Here is a 27,169-nt window from a genome sequence, read left to right as displayed (position 1 = left end):
AGTTTGTTTGTTCATTCCTCTACAACTGGAGTTTCCGACTGTTTCCATGGGTTTTGCTATTATGGAAATTGCTGTAATGAACTTTGTAAGTGTGCACATGTCTGTTCGTGTTGTATTCTTTATTTCTTTGGGGTATAGACCCAATAAGAGGAATTGTAGGTTCATAAGGTAATAGTATTTGTATTCTTGTTGATGTTGTTTCTGGTTTTTATTTTAAATCATTTTATTGGGGCTATTTATTACAGCTCTTAGCACAATCCATACATATATCCATTGTGTCAAGCACATTTGTACATTGCTTGCCACCATCACCTTCAAAACATTCTCCCTCGCCCTGAGCCCCTGGCATCAGCTCATTTTTTTCTCTCCCTCGCAGGGACCCTTGATAATTCATAAATTATTATTATTATTTCACGTCCTAAATTGACCGATGTCTCACTTCACCCACTTTTCTGACATCCGCCCCCCCTGGGAGGGGACTATATGTAGATCATTGTGATCGGTTTCCCCTCTCTCCCACCACCTTCCCCCTACTCTCCTGGTATCGCCACTCCCAGCACTGGTCCCAAGGGGTTTATCTGTCCTGGATTCCCTGTGTTTCCAGTTCTTATCTGACCCCCCCCCCCCCCGTCCATGTACATGCTCTGGTCTAGCTGGATTTGTAAGGTAGAATTGGGATCATGATAGTGAGGGGTAGGGGGGAGGGAAGCATTAAGGAACCAGAGGAAAGTTGTATGTTTCATCGGTGCTGTGCTGCACCCTGACTGGCTGGTCTCTTCCTTGTGGTCCTTCTTCTGTAAGAGGAAGTCCAATTATCTAAGACAAACATTTTGGTTACTGATCTTAGATACAAACAGTGTTCTTATACTTTTATACAAAAACATTTTCATAACTGATGTTAGATACTTATGTACAAATTTGACTTAAAGACGGTATATAAAGGAATAGAACTTTTATATGGAAATTGTCACAGAAACAATCCCTTTACTCTATTAGATACAAAAGTAAAAGGATCTTTGTTAAGGAATAAATAGTTTGAACTGGGTAGCATATAAAGTATAATAATAGGCCCCCAAAACCAGAAAACTAAAACTACTGCCACAGTTGATTTTGGCTCATTGGGTTTCTGATGCTATAGAGCTTTATGGGAGCAGATAGCATCACCTTTGTTTTTCCTCAAGGAGCAGCTGATGGGTTAGAACCATCAACCTTGTACTTACCCTAGAGTGCTACCAGGCCAAGCTAAATAGGGGTCATTTATACATGCTTAGTCACTATAACCACAAAGTTCTAAAGTAACTTGCCCTTTGATATATTTTCCACACATTACCTAATCTATTTTACATCTAAGAACAGCCCGAGTTACCATTTTGTGATTAACTTTCTTCTCAGAAGGTTCTTAGGGTATGCACTTACAGGAACAAACCTGCTATCATACCTCTTTTTCCCTCCCCCACACCCTTGGATTCTCAGAATCTGCCCGTAGCAATCCTTTACTGGAACCCTGCCCTCAAATGTCTCTGGATTTTAGGGTCCACTACTGCAAAAGCTTAAAGTTTAGTCAACTGCTCGACTTAGCATCTGTAGCAGAATTTCAAAAAAAAATGTAAAGCTTAAATATTAAAATTTTAGTCCACTGGATCCTGAAATGAACTGTGATAGAGCAAGAGGTTCAGTTTTCAATGCTAATTATAGCTTTTAGTAACATGGAAATGGGACTGTGGTGTTGGGTCTGTGTTTATCTCCAGATGACCTCCAAGTGTCTGAACTCCAAACTTTCCCCAGATAACTGCTAAAAAGAAAGCTTTAGCATCAGAAGATAAAGAGTAAGAAACCACTGACCAAAAACTCCAAACCCACTGGCATAGTAGTAACAAGGGGTTAATTGCTAACAAAGGTTAGGTGATTCTCCCGTCTTATCCCTGGAGGTTTCCAAGTCATCCTCTTCTGTAGGAAACCTAGTAGCTCCATTCATTCACCCACTCAAAAATGCTTGTCAAAACACTCTGAAGCACTGGGTGAGCATTGTATTTTAGCACTGCATTGACGTACACTACCTGTCATGTCTTCTACAGTGATGGATGACAACATATACACTCCCTTAACTTCCATCTAATGGAGTCCAGCTAAATAATTTACACATGTATATAGCGTAAATAGGAAATTAATATGGCATTTGGCCTTGGGCTGCTGTGGAGATTGATCCTCCTCCAGATCTTGCATTCTCTATGTGTAGCCAGAGGAGACAAGATTAGGCCTCCATGCCATTTTCACAACACCATAAACTAAACTGTGCACCATACACGTGATACCTTTCCTGATGAATGGGTCCACATATATTATATGGTCTAATCCCTAAAATTGTATTAATAAGTTTTGATGTTTTAACTTTTAAATTCCTCACTAAAATAAATATTGTTTCAGGTAGTAGGTAGGTAGCACCTATGATCCGGAACAGTGATAGTTGTTTTTACAGTAACGTCTCGACACAGGAATCCTGGGATAATTTCATTGGTAGGCAGAATTCTTAACCAGGTTACTAATGAAATTTCCAAGAATGAATTAGTTAACACATTGAGTGATACAATTGATGGTAAATGGTCAGTAAATGAAAGCTCGTGTAGTTTATTCATAGACACTCCTGTTTAGACTTTTCTTTTGAGCTTCGTCTCAGTATGCTTCATACACTATTTTAAAAAGGGAGACTTTATAATAAAACAAAAGACTACTAATATGAAGAAAAAAGACAGAAAATAAAACCATATGAGTGCCAAGTCTCAGAAAAGTAGAACTAGATTTTATTAGGACTGATTACACCCATATTCTTTAATACATTCTGAAGACAATTGCTTTACAAAGATTATTTCATTTATGTTTTCTTGCTGCTCAGAATATATACAGCAGAACATATAGTTGAAGAGTTCCTACATGTATGCACATTTCATTACCATTATGTACACCAGTGGTCCTCAACTTTCCTCATGCCGTGACCCCTGAATATAGTTCCTCATGTTGTGCTGACCCCCCAACCTTAACATTATTTTCATTGCTACTTCATAACTGTCATTTTGCTACTGTGATGAATTGGGCGACCCCTGTGAAAGGGTCATTTGACCCCCCCAAAGGGGTCATGACCTACATGTTGAGAACTGCTGATCTGCACTGTTCATTTTGTTTATCCATTCTCAACCTTTTCCAATGTGTTTCTCCATCATTAATGTAATGTTATTTATTGCTCTCTGTTTTCTATCTAATCATTTTAAGTTTCCTAACTTTTAAGTGGCTGTTGTCAGTTTGGTCCCTTATACACCTTAAAAGAAGATAATACACAAAGCAGACAGTCTTTAGTAACTAATACTTTAGGTAAGCTAAAGTATTGTGTGGTTTAAAAAAGACTAACAGGGATTCTTTTTATTTCAGGTGTAAAGATTATTTTAAAGGTAATAACTTGGGGGCCCATCTGTGGCTTCAGAAAATCTTTATGCCAGGAGACTTTTGAAACTGAGTTGTGTACTTTCTCCTTTTTCTTCAGGTTTCTTCTTTAGATCTTTGATTGAAATACTCAGTAATGGTAACTGGGCACCATCCAGTTCTTCTGGACTCAGGACAAAGGAGATCATTGTTTAAGGAGGCATTGTTCCATGCATCCCATTTCCTCATATTCCCCACTCTCCTTTCTATGTTCTAGGTAAATTGAAAGAAACCAATTGTAACTTAAATGGATTTCTTACCAACTTGCAAGCTTTTAAGGTCCCAGATACTACATAAGAAGCTAGCAAGTACTAAACACACCATTAGGCCCAGTTAACTGGAATGCCCTATGAAATCATGCTCCTTAGACCATCAAAGAAAGGAACAGATCCCATTGGATATTTAGATGTACATAAGCAATTTCAGCAGTTCCTCTTTGTGTATTCTATCATTTTAAATATAACTATCACACTACTTTTTCCAATTCAACTTTTTGTAGCTATACAATTTAATGCCAGCAATTACAGTAACATCTGTTCAATCCTACCCTTAGTTTGATTTTTCCATCACTGTAAAACAAAACTTGGTGCTCCATAAATAGTCACCACCCTTCAACTCCTAGTAACCACTAGTAGACTTTAGCCTCTATATGGCTACCTGTTTGTTTTATTGAAGTGAGGTCTTTTGCGATTTCCTTATTTCATTCAGGATATCACTATTTTACTGCATTGTTAAATATAATGATCAATATTCTGAGTTGTAAAGAGAACGTAGGTAAAGCGATATAAATTTCAGTCTTTTCATGACACTATAAAACTAAAAACTGTTATTGATACTTTAAGGTAGGTAGAAGTAGCAAATGTTTTCATAAGTGAAGAGACCACGTGGTCTCCTTTATAACTACTCATCTCTACTGTTGTGACCCCAAAGCAGCCATAGACAACACATGGATAGGAGTGTCTTTTTTTTTTTTTAATAGTAGTCCTTGAGTAGTGCAGATGGTAACACATTACATTGCTAAACTGAAAGGTTGTGTGAATTCATCCAGAAGCTCCTTGGAAGAATGGCCCAGTATTTCTTTTTCAAATCTGCTGTTAATCTTTGACACTTGGGGTTGCTATGAGTCAGAATCAAATCTAGGACAAATGGGTTTTCTTTGTTTCTTGAACAGGGATAGGTCAAGGTTTGCTGAGCCCTACTTTAAGTGACAGTAGAGGTGGCTTGAGCAAAGGGAGGTAAAAGGCAAAACGGGTGCTGTTTCACTGTTTCTTTGAGGTAAAGTAGAGAATCATGGAAGAGAGATGGCTAACTTTTATAAGCTTTCTTTCAAGATAGGTAAATCTAAGGCAGCGGTTCTCAATTTGTGGGTTGTAATCCCTTTGGGGGTCGAATGACCCTTTCACAGGGGTCACCCAATTCATAACAGTAGCAAAATTACAGTTGTGAAGTAGCAACAAAAATAATTTTATGGTTAGGGGGGGGGTCACCACAATATGAGGAACTGTATTAAAGGTTCGCGGCATTAGGAAGGTTGAGAACCACTGATCGAAGGGGACATGATGACATATTGAAAATATATATATAACAATCTTGATACATTTATATATAATTTCACTAGAACGTTAATTCCATGAAGACAAGGAGATTTTGTTACTGATTTATTGCAGCTAAAATAATCCTTGCCTCATGTTAGCGACATTGTAAAAATTTTGTAACAAATTAAAGTATTTTCTTTAAAACCCAAGTTTCTGAACTGATCCACAAGTTTTCACCTAGCTTTGATTCAAATTTTATGAAACTACCAAGAATATTCTCTTTCCCATTTTATCTGATTATAAGGAAATATTATATTTAGCCTATCATGTCATATGATAAACCACAGTATCCTCATTACTTACTGCTTAGAGGCATCTCAGGAATTAGACTACTTGACTATGGAGATATTTGCCTCATATATTTAGTTTCTCATTGCAATATTAATTAGTATCTAACCTGAAATTTGAACTCACTAAAATAAGACTGAAGTAGCTACACTACAAATATGGAGAGCAGATAGAATCAAGTGGAAATTTGTAAAAGCTGAAATTCTTAAATAAAATCTTCAAAAAAGAAATGAAACCAAAAACGATTATAACTCTTATTCCAACATGAATAGTATCGCAGTCACTTAAATACTTTAATATATACTGGATAGCTATTCTATTTTGGTACTTCTGTATTTTATTTAAAAATCATATGCAAATAAAAGCTGTTTTCTAGCCTAGAAAGTTCTGAACTTTTAATGTTTTGGCGCCTAATAGATCAAGATTATCAGGACATATTAAAAGAAGAAAATGAGAAATGGTTTGTATCAGGGTTGTATTGTTTCACCATACTGAGTCAATCTATATGCTGAGCAATTATAATCTGAGAAGAATGAGGCATCAGGATGTGAAGAAGGGTTGTAAACAACTTTGAATGTGCAGCTGACACAACCTTGCTTGCTTAAAGTGAGGATTACGTGAAGCCTTTGCTGGCAATGATTGAAGACTGCAGTCTTCTGTATGGATTGCAACTAAATGCAATAAAAACCAATACTCAACTGGATTAAGAAGATAACATCATGATCATTGGAAAAAAGATTAAAGTCATGAAGGATTTAATTTTCTTTGGATCCACAGTCAATGTTCATGGAAGCAGCAGTCAAGAAATCTAATGTCACATTGTATTGGGTAAATCTACTGCACAAGACCTCCCCAAAGTATTGAGGAGCAAGGATGCCCCTTTGAAGAGTAAGGTCCTCACCCTGACCCAAGCCAAGGTATTTTCAGTCACCACCTATGCATATGAAAGTTTGACAATGAATAAGGAAGTCTGAAGAAGAATCAGTGAATTTGAATTATGGTTTGGACAATAATTATTGACAGTACCAAGGACTACCAAAGGAACAGACATATGTCTTGGTAGAAGTACAGCTAGAATGAGCCTTCAATGCAAGCACGGTGAGACTTTGTATCCTGTATTTTGGACATGTTATCAGGAGGGACCAATTCCTGGAGAAGGAAAAGACATCATTGCTGCGTAACTGGCCCAAACATTTTGACGATGACACAGGACAGAGTAGAATTTTTTTTTCTTTTTAGTAACAGCAAGCAATAAATTGCAGTTATTTAATTTAGAAAGTTTATTTTAAAGCCTGCATCTTTTCAGCTAATCTAGAATCTCTGGGAAGGGAATCATGTGATTATTGTTAAATTTGACCAAGACCTTGGGCTAATTCTGTACAGGTTGTAAACCCAAAGCCCCCTTTATCTACCTTTTGGAGGATTCTGAGCTAGAACATATAAATGGGTCCTGAGCTTTGCCATAGAAGAGTACTCTTAAAAAGATTTTACAAACTGAAAGGGTATAAAGTGAAGCAAATACCATAAATTTTAGAGGGAAAAAATTTTAGCACTCATAGACCCTCAATAACCTCCCAAATCACACAAAAAATTTAAATAACACTTACATCCAGTGTTCACAGACACCGTTCAGAGCTGTGGCTTCTTGATGCTGACAGGTTGAGTGTAGTTTCCTGAAAAGGAGCCTGATGCTGCTGCTCCCACTGTTCTGGCTGCCTCTTTAATAGCAAAACAAAAGATGAACACTAGTTTCTTTTTTTGTCTTTTTGGGGCACACTGGGCAAACCTTACAAACAGTTTTTAATTTTACCCTTATGTTTCTCAAGTACAAGGTGTCTCTGGATTAAGAACTAGTTCAATTCATAAATCTGTCTTTGAATTGAATTTATATGTGTAATTCTGTCTGCAGCTAATGTCAGTCAAATGTTTTCCTTAATATATAATCTGCCTTTCTCTGCATAATAAAAAATACACTAAAACATCTTTAACATAATAAATAGTAATGTTAGATATATGTCACAGAGTAGCAATTGTAACAGGCATTGTACGTATCTTGGTTGTTTTTTTTTGACTAAAGACTTTACAAGGGTTGGTTTGTAACTACAAATTGTATGTATACAGAACTTTCATAATCTAGAGATGTCTGTATTCTCTGGGCAGGAAACCCACTACTCACTACTGCAAGTTGATTCTGACTTACACTGCAGGACATAGTGTAACATTTCTATGTGACATAGAACTCTGCTCTCCAGGACTTTCAGGGTTGTGAATCTACAGAAGTAGAAAATTTCTTTCTCCTGTGGCGTGGCAGCTTTGGTTAAAATGTTGGCAAAGAAATTGAAAGTACCATGGACTGCCAAAAGAACCAACAGATCTGTCTTAGAAAAAATATATCCAAGAATGCTCAAGGCAAGAATGGCAAGACTTCCTTGCATATACCCTGGACATGTTGCCAGGAGAGAACAGTTACTGGTAAACTAGCAAGACAGTGAAAAAGAGGAAGACCTTCGACAAGATTGATTGACAGAGTGCCTACATCGGACTCAAACATAAGGACAATTGGGAGGATGGCACAAGACATGGTAGTCTCCACAGTCTCTCAATTGTACATAGGGTCACTGAGTCAGAAGCAACCGTGGCCTTAACAGTCACCCCTACTACAATGTCTGCATGTTCATGACTTGTATTCTGACTATCATGGTCAAAGGAACTGGAACCAATCTTGTATATTTTCTATATAGAATAGTGTATGCATTCCCATTGTGGCCCCTTTCCTGCTTCTGTAGTCCTGCCTCTAACTGTGATGCTCTTGTGACAGTTTTCCTTATACTTCCATGTTATATTTATACGTTGCTGTGTTTCATATATCCTTTTACTTCATTGTGGCCTCTGCTGATGGTCACCCTCATCCAGATGATGTGTTTTGTCTTTGTCCAGTTTAAGACATAATAAATGTGTCTCTATATTTGGAATTAGGGTCTCATTTGTCCCTTAGAACAGTGGTTAGACATGGAAGAAGCACACCAACTCTTGTGATCATGAGATGTCAACAGGACAGGTATCAGAGACCCAAAACAACCATTTCAATGCGAATGAGGGAGTTTGGAGTGAAGACCCAAAGCCCATCTGTAGGCAAGTGTACATCCCCTCACAGAAGGTTAAAAGGAAGGGGCAAGCCAGCCAGGGTGCCATATAGCACTGACAAAACACAGAACATTCCTCTAGTTCTTTAATGCTTCTCTCCTTTCTCTCCACTCAGATTATCATGACCCTGGTTTTATCTGACAAGTCGGTTAGATCAGAGTGTGTACATTGGTACAGTTAAGAGCTCTTGACACACACAATCCAGGACAGATAAATCCCCTCAGGACCAATAATGAGAGTAGCAATACCTCGAGGGTAGGGGGAAGAGGGGCGGGGAAGAAAGAAGGAACCGATCTCAATGATCGACATACAACCACCCGGGGCAGGACGAACAACAAACATGGGTGAAGAGAGACAGCGGATGATGTAAAATATGAAAATAAAAATAATTTATAAATCATCAAGAGTTCACGAGGATGGAAGGGAGGGGGAAATAACGAGCTGGTACCAAGGGCTCAAGCAGCAAGAAAATGTTTTGGAAATGATGATAGTAACATAGCAACATATGGACAAATGAGCTTGATACAATTGATAAATGTATTTTTATGAGAGCTGTAAGAGCCCCCAATAAAATGATTTATTAAAATAATGATAAAGGCAGTGGTTAGCAGGCCAGTATGTAACCCCCAACAGGTCTTCTTGTGGGTAGGAAAACTAAATTATTAATACGTTTATAAAAGTTGCCATTGAGTAGATTCTGACTCATAGCCACTGTATAGGACAGAGAACAACTGCTCCTGAGGACTCCTAAGCTTATTCATTTTTATGGAAGGAGCAAGCTTCACATGATGGGTTTGAACTGCCAAACTGTGGCTAGCAGCCCAATGTGTCTTCCATTAAACCACCAGGGTTCCTTTTTGCGGGGTGGGGTGGGCAGTAAGGGTTTGTAGGAAAAGAGCAGCCTCAACTGTAAGAACCAGTAAGAAATGTGATAAAAACAGACTGTGCGATAGCTTTATGCTTTTCTACATTCTTACCTATTGTAGAAATGCTGTAAAAGGAGTAAAGGGCATTGGCCTTTCCCTCTAATAAATAAAACATCTCTATCAAAACGTATTTTATGTTTTCCAGAACATATGTATTCTTTAGTTCCTCCTTAAGGCTCATTGAAAGCAAAATAACAATAAAATAATACTTTATATAATACAGTTGATTCTTGAACAACACATTTTAAGTGTGTGGACCCATTTATAAGCCAGTCCACCTGTTATTTTAGTGAACTCAAATTTTAATTATTTGCTTAAAACATAGTGTGTGATATTAATCATCTCCAAGTCAGTGATGGTTTCTCTTGTGAAAGGGGAAATATTCCTCACATTTGAGCTCACAGGAGCAGCAATAGAAATTCACACCCCAGTTTTTTGAGGGTCTTCTGTACTGTTGGTTGATGTTATAGGGTTATATAATATACTTATTATCTGTAAAATATACATTGTCCAAAGATTAAACTCTTTGACATCACATGAATATATGATTTTGAAGAACCACAAAGTAATTTGTCCAACATTGACTCTAATGTTTTAATTAACTGCATTAGGCTAATTTAATTTCACCAGGCTTTCGATAGTTCTTTCCCAGTTTCATTGCTTAGCAATACAAGTATTGACCTGCATAATGTTGGTATTTTTTGCCTTCCAAGAGACAGTATGCAAATTATATTGTATATTTAGAATGGATTTTTTTTCTTGTGTAAAAGTGTGTTTTGATTTTCTGTTGACTGAGCCAGAAAATACATGCTATTAATTGGAGATAAAAAAGCTAAAAGCCAACTTGACACAAAGGAAACAGATGAACTAATAATCTCACATAAGGAGTTTTGGTGAATGAGAGATCTAAGGTTCCATATAAATGGCTGTCAGATAAGATGAGAAGAAAGAAGGCTTGCTTGTTTCTAGCTTTATGGAAGCAGATTTGTCTATCTCATTTAAACCCATTGTTTTTGTTTACAGGTAATTCATAATATACACAATATTACTTTCATATGTCTGTATTTTATAGGAGTTTCCTTTATCAGATAGATACATTTATTATTGTAGAATGTTTTATTTCACTTTAATGTGGTCCGCTAATTCATAGTTAGAAAAATAGGCCATCTCTTGGGAAAAAGATTTATAGATACTATTTTTTGATTCATAAGAAAAGCTGTTGCATTAGAAAGTGTCAATTACTCCCTTTCATAGTTGAGGAAACTGAAGGACATTGGATAAATCATTTGCCCAGGGTCACACAGACTAAAAAAGTGGTGTGACCAGAACTCAGACTTGTAACCTCTCAATCTGTCTGTCCAAAACCTCTTAATGACCACACCATATTTCCTCTAGGTCTAGGAGAATAGTTCTCAAAGTTCAGTCCACAGACCTCTGGGAGTCTCTGCCAAACATTCCAAAACCTACAAGGTCAAACATATTTTCATAGTATTAGAACATTATCTTTTTACTGTGTTGATATTTACACTCACAGTACAAGAGCAACATGGATAAAGCTTAGATCAAGGCAGTGGTACCAAATTGTCCTTGGAGTACATTCCTTCCTCTTTATATGGGGGTGGGGAGATTAGCTCCAGCACTCCCACCTGCCTCTTAATAACAAACTATGCAGATGTTCAATTCTCCAATATAAAACGATATACTCTTTATATGTAACCTATAAATATCCTCCTGTTTAAATCATTTCTTGATTACTTATAATGCCTAATAAAGTGTTGATGTTCGATGAATAGCACTTTGTGCTTTTAGAGCCGTTGAGAGTTTGCTTTAATGACTTAACTGCATGGTCCCCACTTCCACCCTCACTCACCAACCCCTCCCTGAATATTTTCTATCTGATTGGCTAAATCCAAAGATTCAGAGCCCAGTGATAGGGAAGACTAATTCTAATTGTATTCTTCACCGCTATGCATTTTCAGAGAAAAAAAAAGCTGATTCAATTTAAGGACATCCTAAATTAAGCAGGAAATTAGTTTTAAATTATTGATTATTTTTAACGTGCATTGCAATCATACAGATAGTACTTGCGATGCGTACCAGAATACCATGGTTGTCTCAGGACAAAGTGTATGTGTCCTTACTTGAGTTGTGAGCTGAAATAGTAGCCATTTGCTTCATAAAACACTATTTTTACTTGAAAGAATGACAGACAAATCATTTTGTTACCTAGCAGACGAAGAGTGTTTATTACTCTTGAGAAAAAAATAAACTCCATTTGAAATGATAAAATATGTACTTTCAAGAGAAAGTTATACTTTTGGAAAAGCTTGGACCTGCCACCCAGAGCTCCCTAAAAAACTTTCCATTAGATTAAAGACTTTTCTGGTGAGATCAGTGGTTATGATAATGAATGTAATGTTTTTAAGTACTGTAATGAATGTGGGAACATTTGAAAATGTACATAGCTCTGAGAACCAATATTTTCCAGGTGATCCATGAATGATAGCACAAAATCCATACCTGTGACTATTCATGTTCAGAATATGAAAATTAATTGAATTTATTTTGGATCCCATCGTACTAATAACCTTCTGAGATTTTGGTATCATATCAAATGAATTGTAATTATTTTAAAAGACTTTAAAATGCATCTCCCTTCTCCAGATACATGTTTCTGGGTGGCGCAGATGCTTTGAACTTGAGTATTAGCCTAAAGATGGAGCCTTTTTGGCGCAGTGGTTACATGTTGGGCTGCCAACAGCAAGATCAGCAGCTTGAAATTATCAAGGGATCCCTGGGAAAAAGAGGAGGCTTTCTATGCCCGGACGCTCTTTCTTGGAAACCCATGGGGACAGTTCTACCCTTCCTACATGGTTGTTATGAGTCGAAATCAGCTCAGTGGCAATGAGATTAACCCATGAGGCTGGCAGTTTGAACCAGTAGTACAAGGCAGACTTGGAAATGTGCTTAAATAAAGATGGTTGTAAGTTTCTGTGGAGCCGGTTCCAGTTCACAGCTAACCAGCATACAACAGAATGAATCAGGGCGCAGTCCTGTGCCATCCTCACAGTTGTTATTGTCCAAGCCCATCATTGCAGCCACTGTGTCCATCCATCTTGTCTAGGGTCTTCCTCTTTTTCTGCCCATTCTAGTTTACCAACGTGATGTCCTTATCTAGAGACTGGACTCTGCTAACAATATGTCTAAAGATGTGAGATGAAGTCTTGCCATCCTTCTGAGAATCATTCTGCTGGACTAATTTTTCCAAGACAGATTTATTTGTTCTTTTGGCAGTCCATAGTACTTTAAAAATTCTTTGCCAATACCATCATTCAAATATATCATTTATTCTTCAGTCTTTATTTAATGCCCAACTTTCACATGAATTTGAGGCAATTGAAAATAGCAGAGCTTGGGTCAGGTACACCTTAGTCTTCAAAGGGACATCTTTGCTTTTTTTAATGAAATATGGTTATTGGGTATGTAATAACCCACAGGACTAAATAGTTTTCACAGGATTGTAATAGAAATTTAACATAGAATAGATGCTGAAGTAAATGTTACATATTGTCATCATCAGACTCCTTTTCCTTCTTTGAAGATTCCTTAGCACATTTCTCTGTTTCTTCCCTAAAATCTTGAAGTACAATTTCATGTCTTCCTTTGGTTAATTCACCAGCCCAGCTGAGCTCTAGTTCAAAAGCTTTATCCTTAACTTCATGCACTTTGTAGATCATTTCTGCAACTTCTTTGTCATCATGACGTGTCATTTCCTTCATGTGAAGCTTCTCAATTTTTTTATGCAGCTTGCCTCTCTTTACCAATAGCACAACCCCAATACCCATAAGAACCACCTGTTAGATCAATCATGTAGAGTTGTGCACCATCATTCGCACTATAAGAGCCTAACTGCAGGCTGGCAGCACTGTAGAGTGTATATGCATATACAAACATCGCCACTCTGCAAGATGTTTTAGTGGAATGTTATAGCCAAAGTTTGAAGTGAAGTTGGAAGCTTCTTTTGCTATGTCTGCTGAAGAACGAGCATCTGCCAATGAGCCAGCTTCAACTGCCTTTCCAACCTGCCGATCAACATTCAAAAGCCGTTTGTTGGAACCTACTTCATAGAGTTTAGAGAAGACCCGTTTCTCTACCCCAAAGACAGCACCATGTTTACACCGGATTCCAATAGCCATACTACTATTTTCCAGTCTTCATAGCATATTCCACTTGAAAAACTCTCCCATCAGTAAGAATGTAGAGGTCATAACCGGTCCCGATAGAGCTCATCATGCTTAAAACAACTGGAACACTTACGACTTGTCCACATCTTTGCTTTTCAGCAACTTAAAGAAGTCTTGTGCAGCAGATTTACTCAGTGCAGTGAGTCATTTGATCTCAACGGCTGCTTTCATTAGCACTGATTGTGGATCCACGCAAGACAAGATCCTTGACAACATCAATCTTTATTCCACTTCTCATGATGGTAACCCATTGGTCCAGTTGTGGGAGATTTTGTTTTCTTTACATTAAATTTTAATCCCTTTTGAAGGCTGCAGTCCTTAATCTTCATAAGCAAAGGCTTGAAGTCCTCATTTTCAGCAAACAGGGTTGTGCTGTTAGCATATCACAGGTTGTTAATTCGCCTTCCTCCAATCCTGATGCTGCATTCTCCTTCATGTAGTCTGCCAGCTCTGATTATTTGCTCGGCAGACAGATCCTTGACCCACCCTTCCTGATTTTAAACACTGTGCTTCCATTCATACAGATTAGAGCCCGGAAAATGCTCTGAAACACATGGTGTAGCCATGGCAAGGGTTTAACACCCCATTATTTAGCTATCTGAAGTGACATTTTCTTCAAATCAAATTAAATAATACATGGCAACAGAGCGAATGCAGAAGCAAATGTGAGAATCTATTAAGTCAGCCTATTTTTTTAAATATAAAATGATACTACTCTTTTTAAATGTACGAGATTTAACAAGTGATTAAAGCCGTTTTCTTTATATAATTCTTCTGAGACTACATTTGATTGTATGATAGTAAATATTTGAATTTCATAATGTTAATTGCCATACAATCATGTCTTCCTCATCATTTTTTCTGTACATTTATTGGGGGCTCTTATCACAATCCATACATTCCTCCAGTGTGTCCAGCATTTTTGCCCATATGCCACCATCATCATTTTCAGAGCATTCTCTTCCCACTTGAGCCCCTGATATCAGTTCCCCATTTCTTCCCCTTCTCTTCCCCGCCCACCCTCTCTCACGGACCCTTGATAAGTTATAGATTATTTTCATATCTTACATCGTTCTCCATCGCCCTTCACCCACTTTTCCATTATTCATTCTCCTGGGAGGGGGTTCTAGGTTGATTCTTGTGACCTTTTTCCCCAGTCCCTCCCCTAATCATCCTTGTATCCTCAAGAAGGACAAAATGGGATATTACTTTTTGACTAGTTATTTTAGTTTTGAATGTTGTGATTTTTAAAATTAAAACGTTAAATATGTTTATATGAAATTGCTTTATTTAAGGTTAATTAATACAGCTTTTGGTTTAGTTTCTAATATTGTATAAATAGTAATACACCAAATCTCTGTAAACAAATACCCTTTGCGGTCTTTATTTATAGACTATAAAAGAGTCCTAAGGTCAAAATATTTAATAATTGATGCTCTAGGACAGTGGTTCTCAACCTTCCTAATGCTGCGACCCTTTAATGTAGTTCCTCATTGTTGTGGTGACCCCCAACCACAAAATTATTTTTGTTGCAACTTCATAACTGTCATTTTGCGACTGTTGTGAATCGTGTGACCCCTGTATCAAGATGTATAGTGCATGTGAGAAAATATAAAATCAAGAGATGGCTTTGAAGAAAGACCTAGTGAGCCTACGTTCTGAAACATCGCCCATTGAAAATCCCACTGAGCACAGTTGTGCTCGTCCACGTTGGGTGGTGATGGGAGTTCACCATGAAGTGGAATCCACTTCACCACAAGGAACAGATGTTTTTGAAATGTTTCTTTTTCTTTCACTAATTTCATCTAGGACAGGCAAGCAATTTGCTTAGTCTCCATTATTCTTAATCAATTATCAGACACAATCATTTTAGATTCAACATTTTTCTAAAATAATTTCTAGGTTAGGTATTTATTTATACTACATTGCTATTTCTTTCTGCTATTAGCATTATACTAATTTGGTAATTTATTTGAGGGTTTTATCTCATTGCTATCCAGGAAATTCCTACTCATAGTGACATAGAGTTTTGAAGGATATAATTTTTACAGAAGCAGAGTGCCACAGCTTTCTCCAACAGAGAAGCTGGAGGATTCAAACCTATGACCTTTCAGTGAATAGACCGGTGTTTTACCACTCTTTAGGATCATACCAAACACCAAATCTACTGCCATAGAGTTGATTCCAACTAGGATTTCTAAGCATGTAAATCTCTATGGGAGTAGATAGTCTTAACTGTTTGGTGGGTTTGAATCACAGATTTTGTGGTATCGGCCCTATAACTGTACCTAACTCGCTGTGCCACTAGGGCTGCTACTTAAGGATTAAAGACTTTTATAGACTTGTCTACACCACAAACCCATTGCCACCAAATTGATGCTTAATCATTACAGAGTAAAACTGCCCCATGGGCATTCTTGGTTCTGAAGTCATCTTGGCTATAATCTTTACAGAATCAGATAACCAACCTTTTGTCCTGGTGCCCCTGGGTACATTTGAACCCCTAGCCTTTACTCACTAAGTATAAGTCTTTTGTACTTCCTGGGGACCTCACACACATTTTTATAAGCTATGCAAAAAGCCTTTCAGCAAATGTTTGCTATCGACTAGCTATTTAATTCATTTAATGTATGCTTATTGATGAGTATGAGTCAATTGAAAAGGTTTGCTAATGGGTTCTAATTCCTACATGCATGGACAAACAAAACATGTTTAAACATATCTGTGTGATCAGTGTATGGCCAGAGGTAAGTTCTCTTCATAGTACAGTTAGCTTCTTTGGGTTTCTTTTTTTTTTAAGGCACATGTTAAGCCATAGAAAAACATGATGTATCAGATTTGTAACAAAACTCGAATGGACATCCTTTAAAATCTAGAAGCTTTGCAACAAGTTTAATGGAATTATACCCCACATAAGACAACAGATTTTAGATGGACGAAGCATTTTAAGGAAGGTGGGGAAGACCTGACAACTGAACAAGGAAGACCATCAACCCCAATGAATGAAGACATTAAGGATAAAGAATAGAAACGAATGAAATAAGACAGTAGATTTATCATGGCTGCACTAGCTACTAAAGTTGGTCTCTCACATGATTTGGCATTTTCAGTTTTAAGCAAACACATTGACCCTACCAAGTCTTTCCTCAGAGGATGCTAAAGTACTGCTAGTGCTAATAGGTAATCTTTCTATCAGTCTTTTAAGCAGGATTAAAGCTAATGAAGATAACTTTATGCAATAAATCATAATTAGGTACTACTGTTGGAGTTATCAATATGATACAAAAAGCAGGGTCGAGTCAAAACTATGACTTCTGATGAGATGTACGGGGTCAATTAAATTCAAGGCAGAGTTTAGGTGAGAAATTATGGTGACTGTTTTTTTACTATTATATCAAGATGTAGTAAGATTAAAAGAATAATCATGGGGCTCATTTTGAAGAAGTCAGAGGGAAATTGAAAACTGCCTTGGCAAGGGAAAGGTCAGGAAAATTGTGCTGAGGACTTTTTCCCACTTGCTGTCCACTTGCTGTCCACTCACCACAAAGCCCCAATCCTGTCTCCTCAGACTCGAGTACACTGTAAAGGAACATGACCTAAACCCTTCAAGGGCACTGGGCACATCTTTTTTGGAATCTTAATCCACATAAAACAACCGTTTTATGCCTTTTTCAGTTGTTGCTTGCAGAATTATTTGGGGGAAGTGTTAAAGATATGGAAACACCATCTTCAGAAGTATATATCCCCCTCCCTAACCTCCCCCCCCCCCACACACGCTATCATGAGCCCAGTTCTACCTTACAAATCTAGCTAGACCAGAACATGTGCACTGGTACAGATAAGAGCTCTACACACAGGATCCAGGACAGATAAACCCCTGAGGATCAATAATGAGAGGAGCGATACCATGAGGGTTGAAGGAAGATGAGGGGAGAAGGGGGAGAAAAGGAGAACCAATCACAATGATGGATGTACAACACACACTGCCCGGCCACACCCAGAGGGGCGACGGAAACGTGGGTGAAGGGAGACAACAGATGGTGTAAAATATGAAAATAAAAATAATTTATAAATTATCAAGGGTTCACGAGGGTGCAGGAGGGAGGGAAAAAACAAACTGATACCAAGAGCTCAAGTATAAACAAAAGTTTTGAAAATGATGATGTTAATATCTGTACAAATGTGCTTGATACAATTGATGTATGGACTGTTATAAGAGATATAAAAGCCCCCAATAAAATGATTTTTTTAAGTATGGTGGACCTCAATAGAGATTATATTGAGAAATGATAGATTTTTATTTTTATACTTTTGCTTAACAAAGGTTTCTATGATATTGTAGCCATTCTTTTTGAGTTCTATATTTGGTAGGAATGTCATTTCCTAGGACCCACGGACACTCGTATAGTCAGGGATAAATGTTGGTGATTGCAGATCTATGGTGATAGAGACTAAAGAAGAAAAATGTCTGAATGTGTATTTTTCTACATTCTCTCTCTGCAGGATGACGTAGTTTTGCCAAAGACTTAGAAGCTAATCAGAAAATGAGCGTAACATCCTGGTTTTTGGTGAGCAGTGGAGGCACTCGCCACAGGCTGCCGCGAGAAATGATTTTTGTTGGAAGAGATGACTGTGAGCTCATGTTGCAGGTAATTGCATCAGCCTTCAATGTTTGTCTACTCAAAACGTAGAATTGGTGTGGAAATTTGTCTACCCCTTTGGAGACAGCACTACTTTGATATGAGTTTCCTGGCTGTCTTGCCCTCTTGGCTCTTGTTACTAGTTTAGTAAATTTCTTCCTCTTGCAGCTTTAAAGATTGTATTTTGGAGCTGAAAAATGAGATCTCAGAATAAAGTTTATTCTTACGGAGTAAAAAGCTTCACATTGAGCACTTTTAAAATAAGACTTGCAAGTAATTTATAATATTAAAAGTAAAAATTAACCTGGCCAGGAGTTACACTGAATTTGGATCCTCGATTTAGGTATTGAAATTAATTCTAGTGCTTCTTATTACTGATGCTTATTTGGATGCCTTCCAATAATTTGAATATCACTGATGTTCACTTAATCATGTGTAATGGAGTATTTTATTAAAATATATGTACAAATTACTTAACCACCTCAGGCTCAATGTCCTCATTTGTCAAATAGAGAAAATTTAGTAGTCATTGAAATATTATTATTCAGGGACACAGAGTTATTGACACAATTAGAAAAAAGAATGAAGTGCTCTACGTACCACGCACCCTCAGTAAAGGCCAGCTGTCCAGAATATGACTATAAGATTGGTTCATTTAAATTGTGACATCTGGGGAATTCAATGATTGCATTCTGTATTATAATCTTCGTCCTGTAAAACCTTATCAAATCTCAATTGCTGCCCTTCTTGGACTTGGAATGTCCTTTGAAGTCATGTGTATACCATTACTGCCAACAATGACCATACCCCACTTCTGTACAATGAAAATTACAGCAACCAAAAAATATATATTTGTATGTATATATATATATTTAAATTATCTTTGAGTAAGATTATTAGAAAAAGGGATATTCAGATGAGTGAGAATTTAGTTATCATAACTAGTTTTTATATACTAGTTGAATGGAACCAAATATATAATTATTAAATTTAGTCTTTGAGGTAGATCAAGAGGCAAATCTGACAAATCTTGGAAATGTAGAAGAAAATATTACTCCCCTCTTCCCATTTTTTGATTAATAACTATACATAGGCTATAACATTTCATTAACCCAGCTGTTAATGCAGAGAAACCAAAAGGTAAAATTAACATTTTTCTGATATGGGCCTCTGTTCTGTATTTATGACAGTTTTTATTTTTGTTATATTTTTAAAACAATGTAAAGTTAGTGAGGCAATTGCATGACTAGGCAAGAAAAAACCCGCATTTTGCCTCTTCCACAGACTCCATCTCTAAAAATATGTCTGGTCTTTATCTGATAGTAGAGAGTAGTGCTTTTAGCACTGCCCCAGAGACAGTGTACTGTCTGACAAATTTCCATAATTAGATTGGCATGCTAGTTATCTGGTAGTCTGACTCAGTGTGACAAATTAATGAAACTCTTAGTACACTGGGCTACATCTTATATAAGGAAATAATAAAATTATATAAATTATACTTAGTTTCTAATGGTTGTATGTTAATTTTGACTCTATTCTCATGGTATACCAACAAATTATTTAGAAACATCCTATATTTTTAAATATTGTTTCTCAGAAAAGATTTTAAGATTATGTATTGCAGTCTTTGAAAAATAAGGGATTTTACAATTATATAATTACTTCTTTTGAAAGATGAGAGCTAGAGATTTAGTTGATGGATTTATGTAAGGTGCTTCAAAAAGTGCCTGGAATTTAAAAAAATCTTTTAATTATGTTTTTCCTCAGACTTTTCAAAGCCCTATTGTATTTTCATTTTAAGGTTAAAGCTTAAATGATTTCATGTTGGTTAGATTGGTGTGATAAATAAGTGTTAGAGGTAAAACTAGTATTTGATTGTTTTAAACAATGAAAAAAAAGGGATATTTTAAAGTTTGGTTTTCCAAATTCAACATTTATTTCTGTTTCTCATTTTTTAAATATGCCAGAAACCAGATGGCTAGGCTTTGGAATATCAGCTTCAGTTTAATTTTTACAGTTCCTTACTGTAAAGACTGAAACTACAAATAGACATACTGATTCTCTTTAAAATACTTGTAAGACTGTGTTTTATTACCTAGTCCACCAAAGAAACTAGTAATTCATAAGGTCACATGATCTATTTGATTACAATTTAGACCATTTTTCTCAAAAGTAGTGGATATACTTGCATTTGCATCTTGAGTTTCATGTGCTTTATTTCACTTCATTCTAAAATGTGCAGTCTAACGAATATGATAGTTGGGAACAAAATGTACTTGAAGATTTAAAAAGTAGTTGATTGAGGGGGAAATTTTTAAATTTGCGTTCTGCCACTGACCAAGTAGGAAGGATGTGGCAAATTAGATTTGGTGGACTATAGAAGGATGGTTTGTATTATGTTTCATATGACTTTATGTGTAATGAACCTTTAGTGAGAGAGAGATAAAAAGTAAAAAATTTAATTATCACTTAAAAACTGTACTTGCCTGTATTTCAAGTAGCACAATGATATCACTGCTACAATTATAAAGTATTTTACACTTGAATAAGTTTCTGCTTTCCGGTACCCATTTGTATTATTTCAGTTGTTCCTCTCAACAGTTATCTGGAAGATATAATTATCTTAACTATACATAAGATTTAGGAAGACATTGAGACTGACACAAGGTAATACAACTATTAATCCAAAGCAGACTCACTGCCATCAAATCATTGCTGACTCATAGTGACTCCCTGTGGGTTTCTGAGACACTAAGTGTTAGAGAAGAAAGCTCAGTCTGGTGGTTGATGGTTTTGAACCACAGACCATGTGGTTTCAGCTATCATGTGGATGGCAGACCAACTTATTAAGTGGTGGGAAGTCAATATCTTGACTCAGAATCAAATAATCTTTTCAGTTTACCACTTCACTAATGCTGTTGCATTCATATACCTTAAAATTAATTTGATAATGTAATACAAATGCAAGTAAATGTTCAAATTTTCGCTGTATTAGATACTTGTTTTATAGAGTTACATTATGAAAAAGTTAGCAAATAAATTCTTTTTAATTTTATATTCATGAACTTCTAATTATTTTGTAAACTTGAACTTTGAACTTTATTTGTAGAAATACCATCATACTAAATAAACAGTTTGAAAGTAGAAAAATATAAAGAAAAGTTGAAAGTATAATGAAATTATGGCTGATTTTTTTATTCAAAACTCATTGCCATCAAGTCAGTTCTGACTCAGTCACCCTACAACACTGGTTCTCAACCTTCCTAATGCCGCGCCCCTTTAATTCAGTTCCTCATTGTTGTGGGGACCCCCAACTGTAAAATTATTTTAGTTGCTACTTCATAACTGTAATTTTGCTACTGTTATGAATTGGGCAACCCCTGTGAAAGGGTCATTCGACACACCCCCAATCCCCCCAAAAAGGGTCGCCAACCACAGGTTGAGTACGGCTGCCTTATAGGAAAGGGTAGAACTCTCCTGTGTTTCCAAGACTAACTCTTTACAAAAATAGAACATTTCCTTTTTTTCTCATGGAGCAGCTAATAGTTTTGAACTTCTGAACTTTTAGTTAGTAGGCCAACATGTCACCACTGTTCCACCAGGGCTCCTGTTTTAATATTTCCTGGGAGGACCGTGGAATGTGAAGATTAATTATGATTTGTTTTCATTAATTGTTTGTGACACAGAGAAGGCTAAATCCATTTATTACTATTATAAAAATGATTGGGCTTTTTAAAAGTTGTTTACCTATAACACACACACAAAAAGAAACCCATTGTCATTGAGTCTATTCCAATTCATAGCAACCATGTATTGGATTTCTGAGGCCTTGTATAAAACTTTATGGGAGCAAACAGCCTCATCTTCCTCCCTTTGAAAGTCTCATAGGCTTGAACCATAACCATTCCTTCTTTCTTTATTTTAAAAAACTAAGCAGGGAGACTGTTGATTTCTAAAGAATTTTGCAATAATCATACTTAATAGACTGAAGGCAGCTTTTCTATTCTTCCCCTTATCCTTGTCCTCATAGGAGCTGATGCCCACCTCTTCATAACCCTGCAGGGCAGCTTTATCCTCTAGGGCCTCAGAGAAATTGCCTTTTTCCACGTGCCCTGACCCACATGTCAGTGCACAAATGCTCTCTTAGCCTACATCAGGTCAAACTTGTAGTCCAGGTGGACCCAGGTTTTGGCAATGGTGATCAGGTTGCTCATGTGCAAATGGCACACTGCATCTTGGACAGGTCACCCCAACACACCACATTGGGTGCTTGGTAATTGAAACCAGCCTTTTGAAGCCTGTTGTATACCAGTCCACAAACTGGATGATACTGTCCTTGGCAGCAGTGGCAGTGTTGACATCTTGGGCACAAGATCTCCATGGTACAACAGACCTCAGGCCATGTACTTACCATGGCACCAGTTGCACTTTACCATTTGTTTGGCAGGCCCAAAACAGACATCTCTGGTCTCTGCCACTGCAAAGATGGCTGGTGAATATGTGGCCAGGAGGAAGGGGATGTGAGGGTAAGACACCAGGTTGGTCTGAAACTCTTTCAGGTCCATCAAAGTGTACAGAAGCTATGATAAATAGAAGAACATTTGGCTGTTGAGGTTGATGTAGGTTAGGTACTCTATGTCCAGGTTGTAGTGGTAGATGTCATAGATGGCCTCGTTGTTTACCACGAAGGCACAATCTTAGTGCTCCAGAGTGTTGTAGGTAATCCAGGATGGAGATGTTGCTCGATCATGGCTGTGGGCACCTGGGGTATTGGGTAGGTGGAAAACTCCAGCTTGGACTTCTTGCCATAGTTAGTAAAGAGCCTCTCTTTCAGGAGTGAGGTAAAGCCAGAGCCAGCACCCCTTCCAAAACTGTGGAATACCAGTTAGTGCTCAAGTTCTGTACACTGGTCAGACAGTTTATGGATTTGGTCCAGCACTGGATCATTCTCATTATCAGTGGTATAGTGACCATGGACATAGTTCCTAGCAGCTCTTTTCCAGTAATGAACTGCTTTGGATGGAAAAATGATCAGCATCGGCCATTTGTGAACTTGTCAATTGCAATGGACTCCCAACCCACAAAAATGGCTGGGGCGCATGCTTTCCATCACCTGTTCCACAAAAGAGGTTGGTAAGGAGTTATCTTCTCTAGCCACCAATGGTCTTGCCACTGAGCATTTGCCCATCAGTCTGAATCTCATGTTCCTTACAGTAGAGCTTCCAGCAGACACTGCCTACCTAGACACTTATCTGCCTTACATGGATTGAGATACATTCATGTATGGTGAGTCTGCGGATATGTCCTACATAGAGTCAGGCTGGTGGTTCTCAGTAAGAACAAAGAACTAGGGGGAAGGAAAGGAAAGAAATGGGGAGCTAATATCAGGAGCTCAAGTGGAAAGAGAATACTTTGAAAATGATGATAGCGGCATATGTGCAATTGTGCTTGACATATTGGAAGAATGTATTGATTGTGATAAGAGATGTAAGAACCCCCAACAAAAGAATTTTAAAGAAGCAAAAAAAAAAACCTCAAAGAACCAAAACCTTTCTTTTGGCTTACCTGGAATGCCACCATAATTTAGAAATACTGATGAGTGGAAATCTGTTGTTTTCTTTTAGTTTGCGTGTTAGTGTTTGTATCCATGTCTTTTTGTTTCTTTCCCCCTTTTTTAGTTCTTTAGTGGTAAAAGGAATCTTAGTAGTGGTAATAATAATGTTCTTCATTAGCCATTTCATAACCTAAATTTCTGTGACACATACTTGATAATCATTTGAACCATTTCATGTGTTTATTTTTTATTTAGGTATTAACTGATTTGAGTCCTTGATCTTTTCTTCTTCTTGCTTTGAAATAGTTTTTTTATAGTTTGACTTTATTTGGTGTTAGGCTTTTTCTTGTTTTGTAAGGAAGAAAATAATAAGGGAACATCAAGAGGTTCTTTCATTTATAGTTGTCCTCAAATTTTTGGAGATCCTTCATAATTCCTAAAACAAATGAGTAGCTGTTTATGGGTTTTTTAAAGTTCCTTTTTAAAAACTTACAAGCTTCTGGTTTCCTAATGATTATATCGCAGTGTCATAATTTATTATTCTTTTGGTTTCTTAAATTATGTGTACCTTGAAGAACTATTCCTCCTAGTTCTAGAAAAGTAGCCCTGGGAAAGTATAATATGGAGCTGTATAAAGTAGGTACTCTATTCCACTTACATAGCAAATTACTCCAGAATTCAGGAGTTTAAAATGAACAATTCTATAAGCGCACAAATAATAATTGGTCAAAATTGCACCACCATGTGGCCTTGGTTGCTTTGCACCAAGGTTCCTTTATTTCTTTTTTAATCATTTTATTGGGAGCTCGTACAATTCTTATCACAATCCATATATACATCCATTATGTCAAGCACCTTTGTACATTTGTTGCCATCCTCATTCTCAAAACATGTGCTTTCTACTTGAGCCCTTAATATTAACTCCACCTCTCTTCTCGCTCCCCCCTCCCTCACGAACCCTTGATAATTTATTATTATTTTGTCATGTCTTACACTGTCTGACATCTCCCTTCACCCACTTTTCTGTTTTCCATCCCCCAGGGAGGATCCTTGTAATTGGTTCCCATTTTCCACCCCACCCTCCCTCCACCCTCCTACTATCACCACTTTCAGCACTGGTCTTGAAGGGATCATCTGTCCTGGATTCCCTGTGTCTCTGGTTTCTATCTGTACCAAGGTATATCCTCTTGTCTAGCCAGATTTGTAAGGTAGAATTGGGACCATGATAGTAGGGGCGGGGGGAGGCATTTAAGAAATAGAGGAAAGTTATGTTTCATCGTTGCTATCCTGCACTCTGACTGGTTCGTCTCCTTCCCTTGACCCTTCAGTAAGGGGGTGTCAATTTGCCTAGAGATGGGCTTTGGGTCTCCACTCATCACTGACCCTCATTTACAATGATAAGATTTTTTGTTCTCTGATACCTGATCCCTTGGACACCTCGTAGTCACACAGGCTGGTGTGCTTCTTCCATGTGGGCTTTGTTGCTTTTGAGCTAGATAGCTGCTTGGTACCGTCAAGCCTTTAAGACCCTAGACGCTATATCGTTTGATAGCTGAGCACCATCATTTTTCTTCACCACATTTGCTTCTGCACCCATTTGTCTTCAGTGATCATATCTGGAAGGTGGGCACCCACTGATAAGATTTCTTTTGTTCTTTGATGTCTGATACCTGGTTCCTTCTATATTTTCTGGTCACACAGGCTGGTGTGCTGCTTCCATGTGGGCTTTCATGCTTCTGAGCTAGATGGCTGCTTGTTTACCTACAAGCCTTTTAGACCCCAGATGCTTTATCTTTTGATAGCCGGGCACCATCAGCTTTCTTCACCACATTTGCTTATGCACAAATTTGTCTTCAGTGATCGTGTTGAGAAGGTATGCATCATGGAATGCCAATTAAATAGTACAAAGTGTTCTTGCATTGAGTAAGTACTTGGGTGGAGGTCCAATCTCCATCGGCTGCCTTAATACTAAACCTATAAATATATGCATGTAGATCTATTTCCCCACCATCCTACATAAATATATTATATATGTACATGACTGTATTTAGACCTCTATAAATTAGACCTTGATCCATTTACAGGTTTTTCTTTCTTTTTAAATATTTTTTCTTTTTTTAAAATTAATTTACTCTTCTCGGTCATTGGTTTTCTTTTCTGTTGTCATCGTGTGTTCTCTTTTTTTGCTTTGTCTTGCTATGTCTTGTTTTTTGGTGCATATTATTATCTCTTCAGATCTATCTACATAAGATAGGCTGGAGGAGAAAACAACAGGACCGATGGTTCTGGGGGGACATGGGAGAGGGACAGGCAGGGAAAAGGAGGTGGTGTTGGCCAACCCAGGGCCAAGGGAGCAAAAAGTGATCCAAAATTAGTGGCAAGGAGGGTGTAAGAGGCCTGGTAGCAAGGGCAATGTAAACAAGAGAAATTACTGAAACCCAAATGAAGTCTGAGCATGATAGTGGGACAAAAGGAAAGTGAAAGGAAATAGAGGAAAGAACTAGGAGGCAAGTGGGTATTTATAGAGACCTTTGTTTCCTTTGAAAGCAAAATGGGGGAAAAGATATAGGGGAAGGTGATTAGAAGAGGAGGTTTTAGATATCCTTTGAACTACATCTTATCCCCAGATTATACTCCATTGAAAACCAGCAAATCACAAGGGATTTCATTAGATACATTGTTGATGTGGTCCATGATTAAAACTCAAGGACATGTATGGTGGTAAACGTTGCATGATGAGCATAGTTTCATGGTATCAGATACAGCATTGGAAGGATTAGGGGCAAATTGGAATGTTTCACTTTGGTGTATTTGACTACTATCATCATTAATTGTGAGGAACAGAAATCTGGCAGTAATTGATGCTCATTAGGATGAGGTGTAGGATTGAGTTAAGATAGGAGAAAGACTAGCTGGTACTTGCTATGTATAATACATTCATTTGGATAAATATTATGAAGAATTGTCAGTTAGTATAAGAGTACCCATTTCTGTGGGTGATAGAAAATAAGTTACAGTGGGTATCAATACTGAATTAACCATTAGTTGAATTCCTTAGTTATATCCTGAAATTTTAATGATTGCTAAAAGAGAATTGTCAAATCTAGAAGTAATGTTTTGCTTTTACAATACAGTTACTTGTAGACAGTTGAATTTTTATTTTGAGAAATATACTTCAGTGGCAAGAAATAAAAAATGTGGTTTAAACTTTGTAACTTCAGTACTTCTGCCTTATCTAGAAACACTTTTTCTGTCTTCATTCTTTATGACATAGAGTTAATTGAATAGCATATATTATTTTCTTTGC

At 37.2% G+C, this 27,169-nt stretch overlaps 1 protein-coding gene and 1 pseudogene across 12 annotated transcripts in view; one reads left to right on the top strand and one right to left on the bottom strand.

Moving 5' to 3' along the window:
- Positions 1 to 27,169, top strand: part of CEP170 (centrosomal protein 170) — a 168,750-nt gene that overhangs the window by 27,653 nt on the left and 113,928 nt on the right. For all 12 annotated transcript variants that reach the window (XM_075531099.1, XM_075531135.1, XM_075531091.1 and 9 more), the window contains exon 2: positions 18,172 to 18,317. In XM_075531099.1, the coding sequence (XP_075387214.1) occupies positions 18,213 to 18,317 (105 nt within the window). In that variant the 5' untranslated portion in view covers positions 18,172 to 18,212. The remainder of the gene's footprint in view (positions 1 to 18,171; positions 18,318 to 27,169) is intronic.
- On the bottom strand, positions 12,985 to 13,714 carry LOC142437425 (proteasome subunit alpha type-3 pseudogene; annotated as a pseudogene).

Source organism: Tenrec ecaudatus, chromosome 1 (assembly GCF_050624435.1).
Source record: "Tenrec ecaudatus isolate mTenEca1 chromosome 1, mTenEca1.hap1, whole genome shotgun sequence".
Classification (NCBI taxonomy): domain Eukaryota; kingdom Metazoa; phylum Chordata; class Mammalia; order Afrosoricida; family Tenrecidae; genus Tenrec; species Tenrec ecaudatus.
The sequence above is the reverse complement of the archived record's forward strand: the minus strand, read 5'-3'. Positions and strand labels throughout refer to the sequence as shown.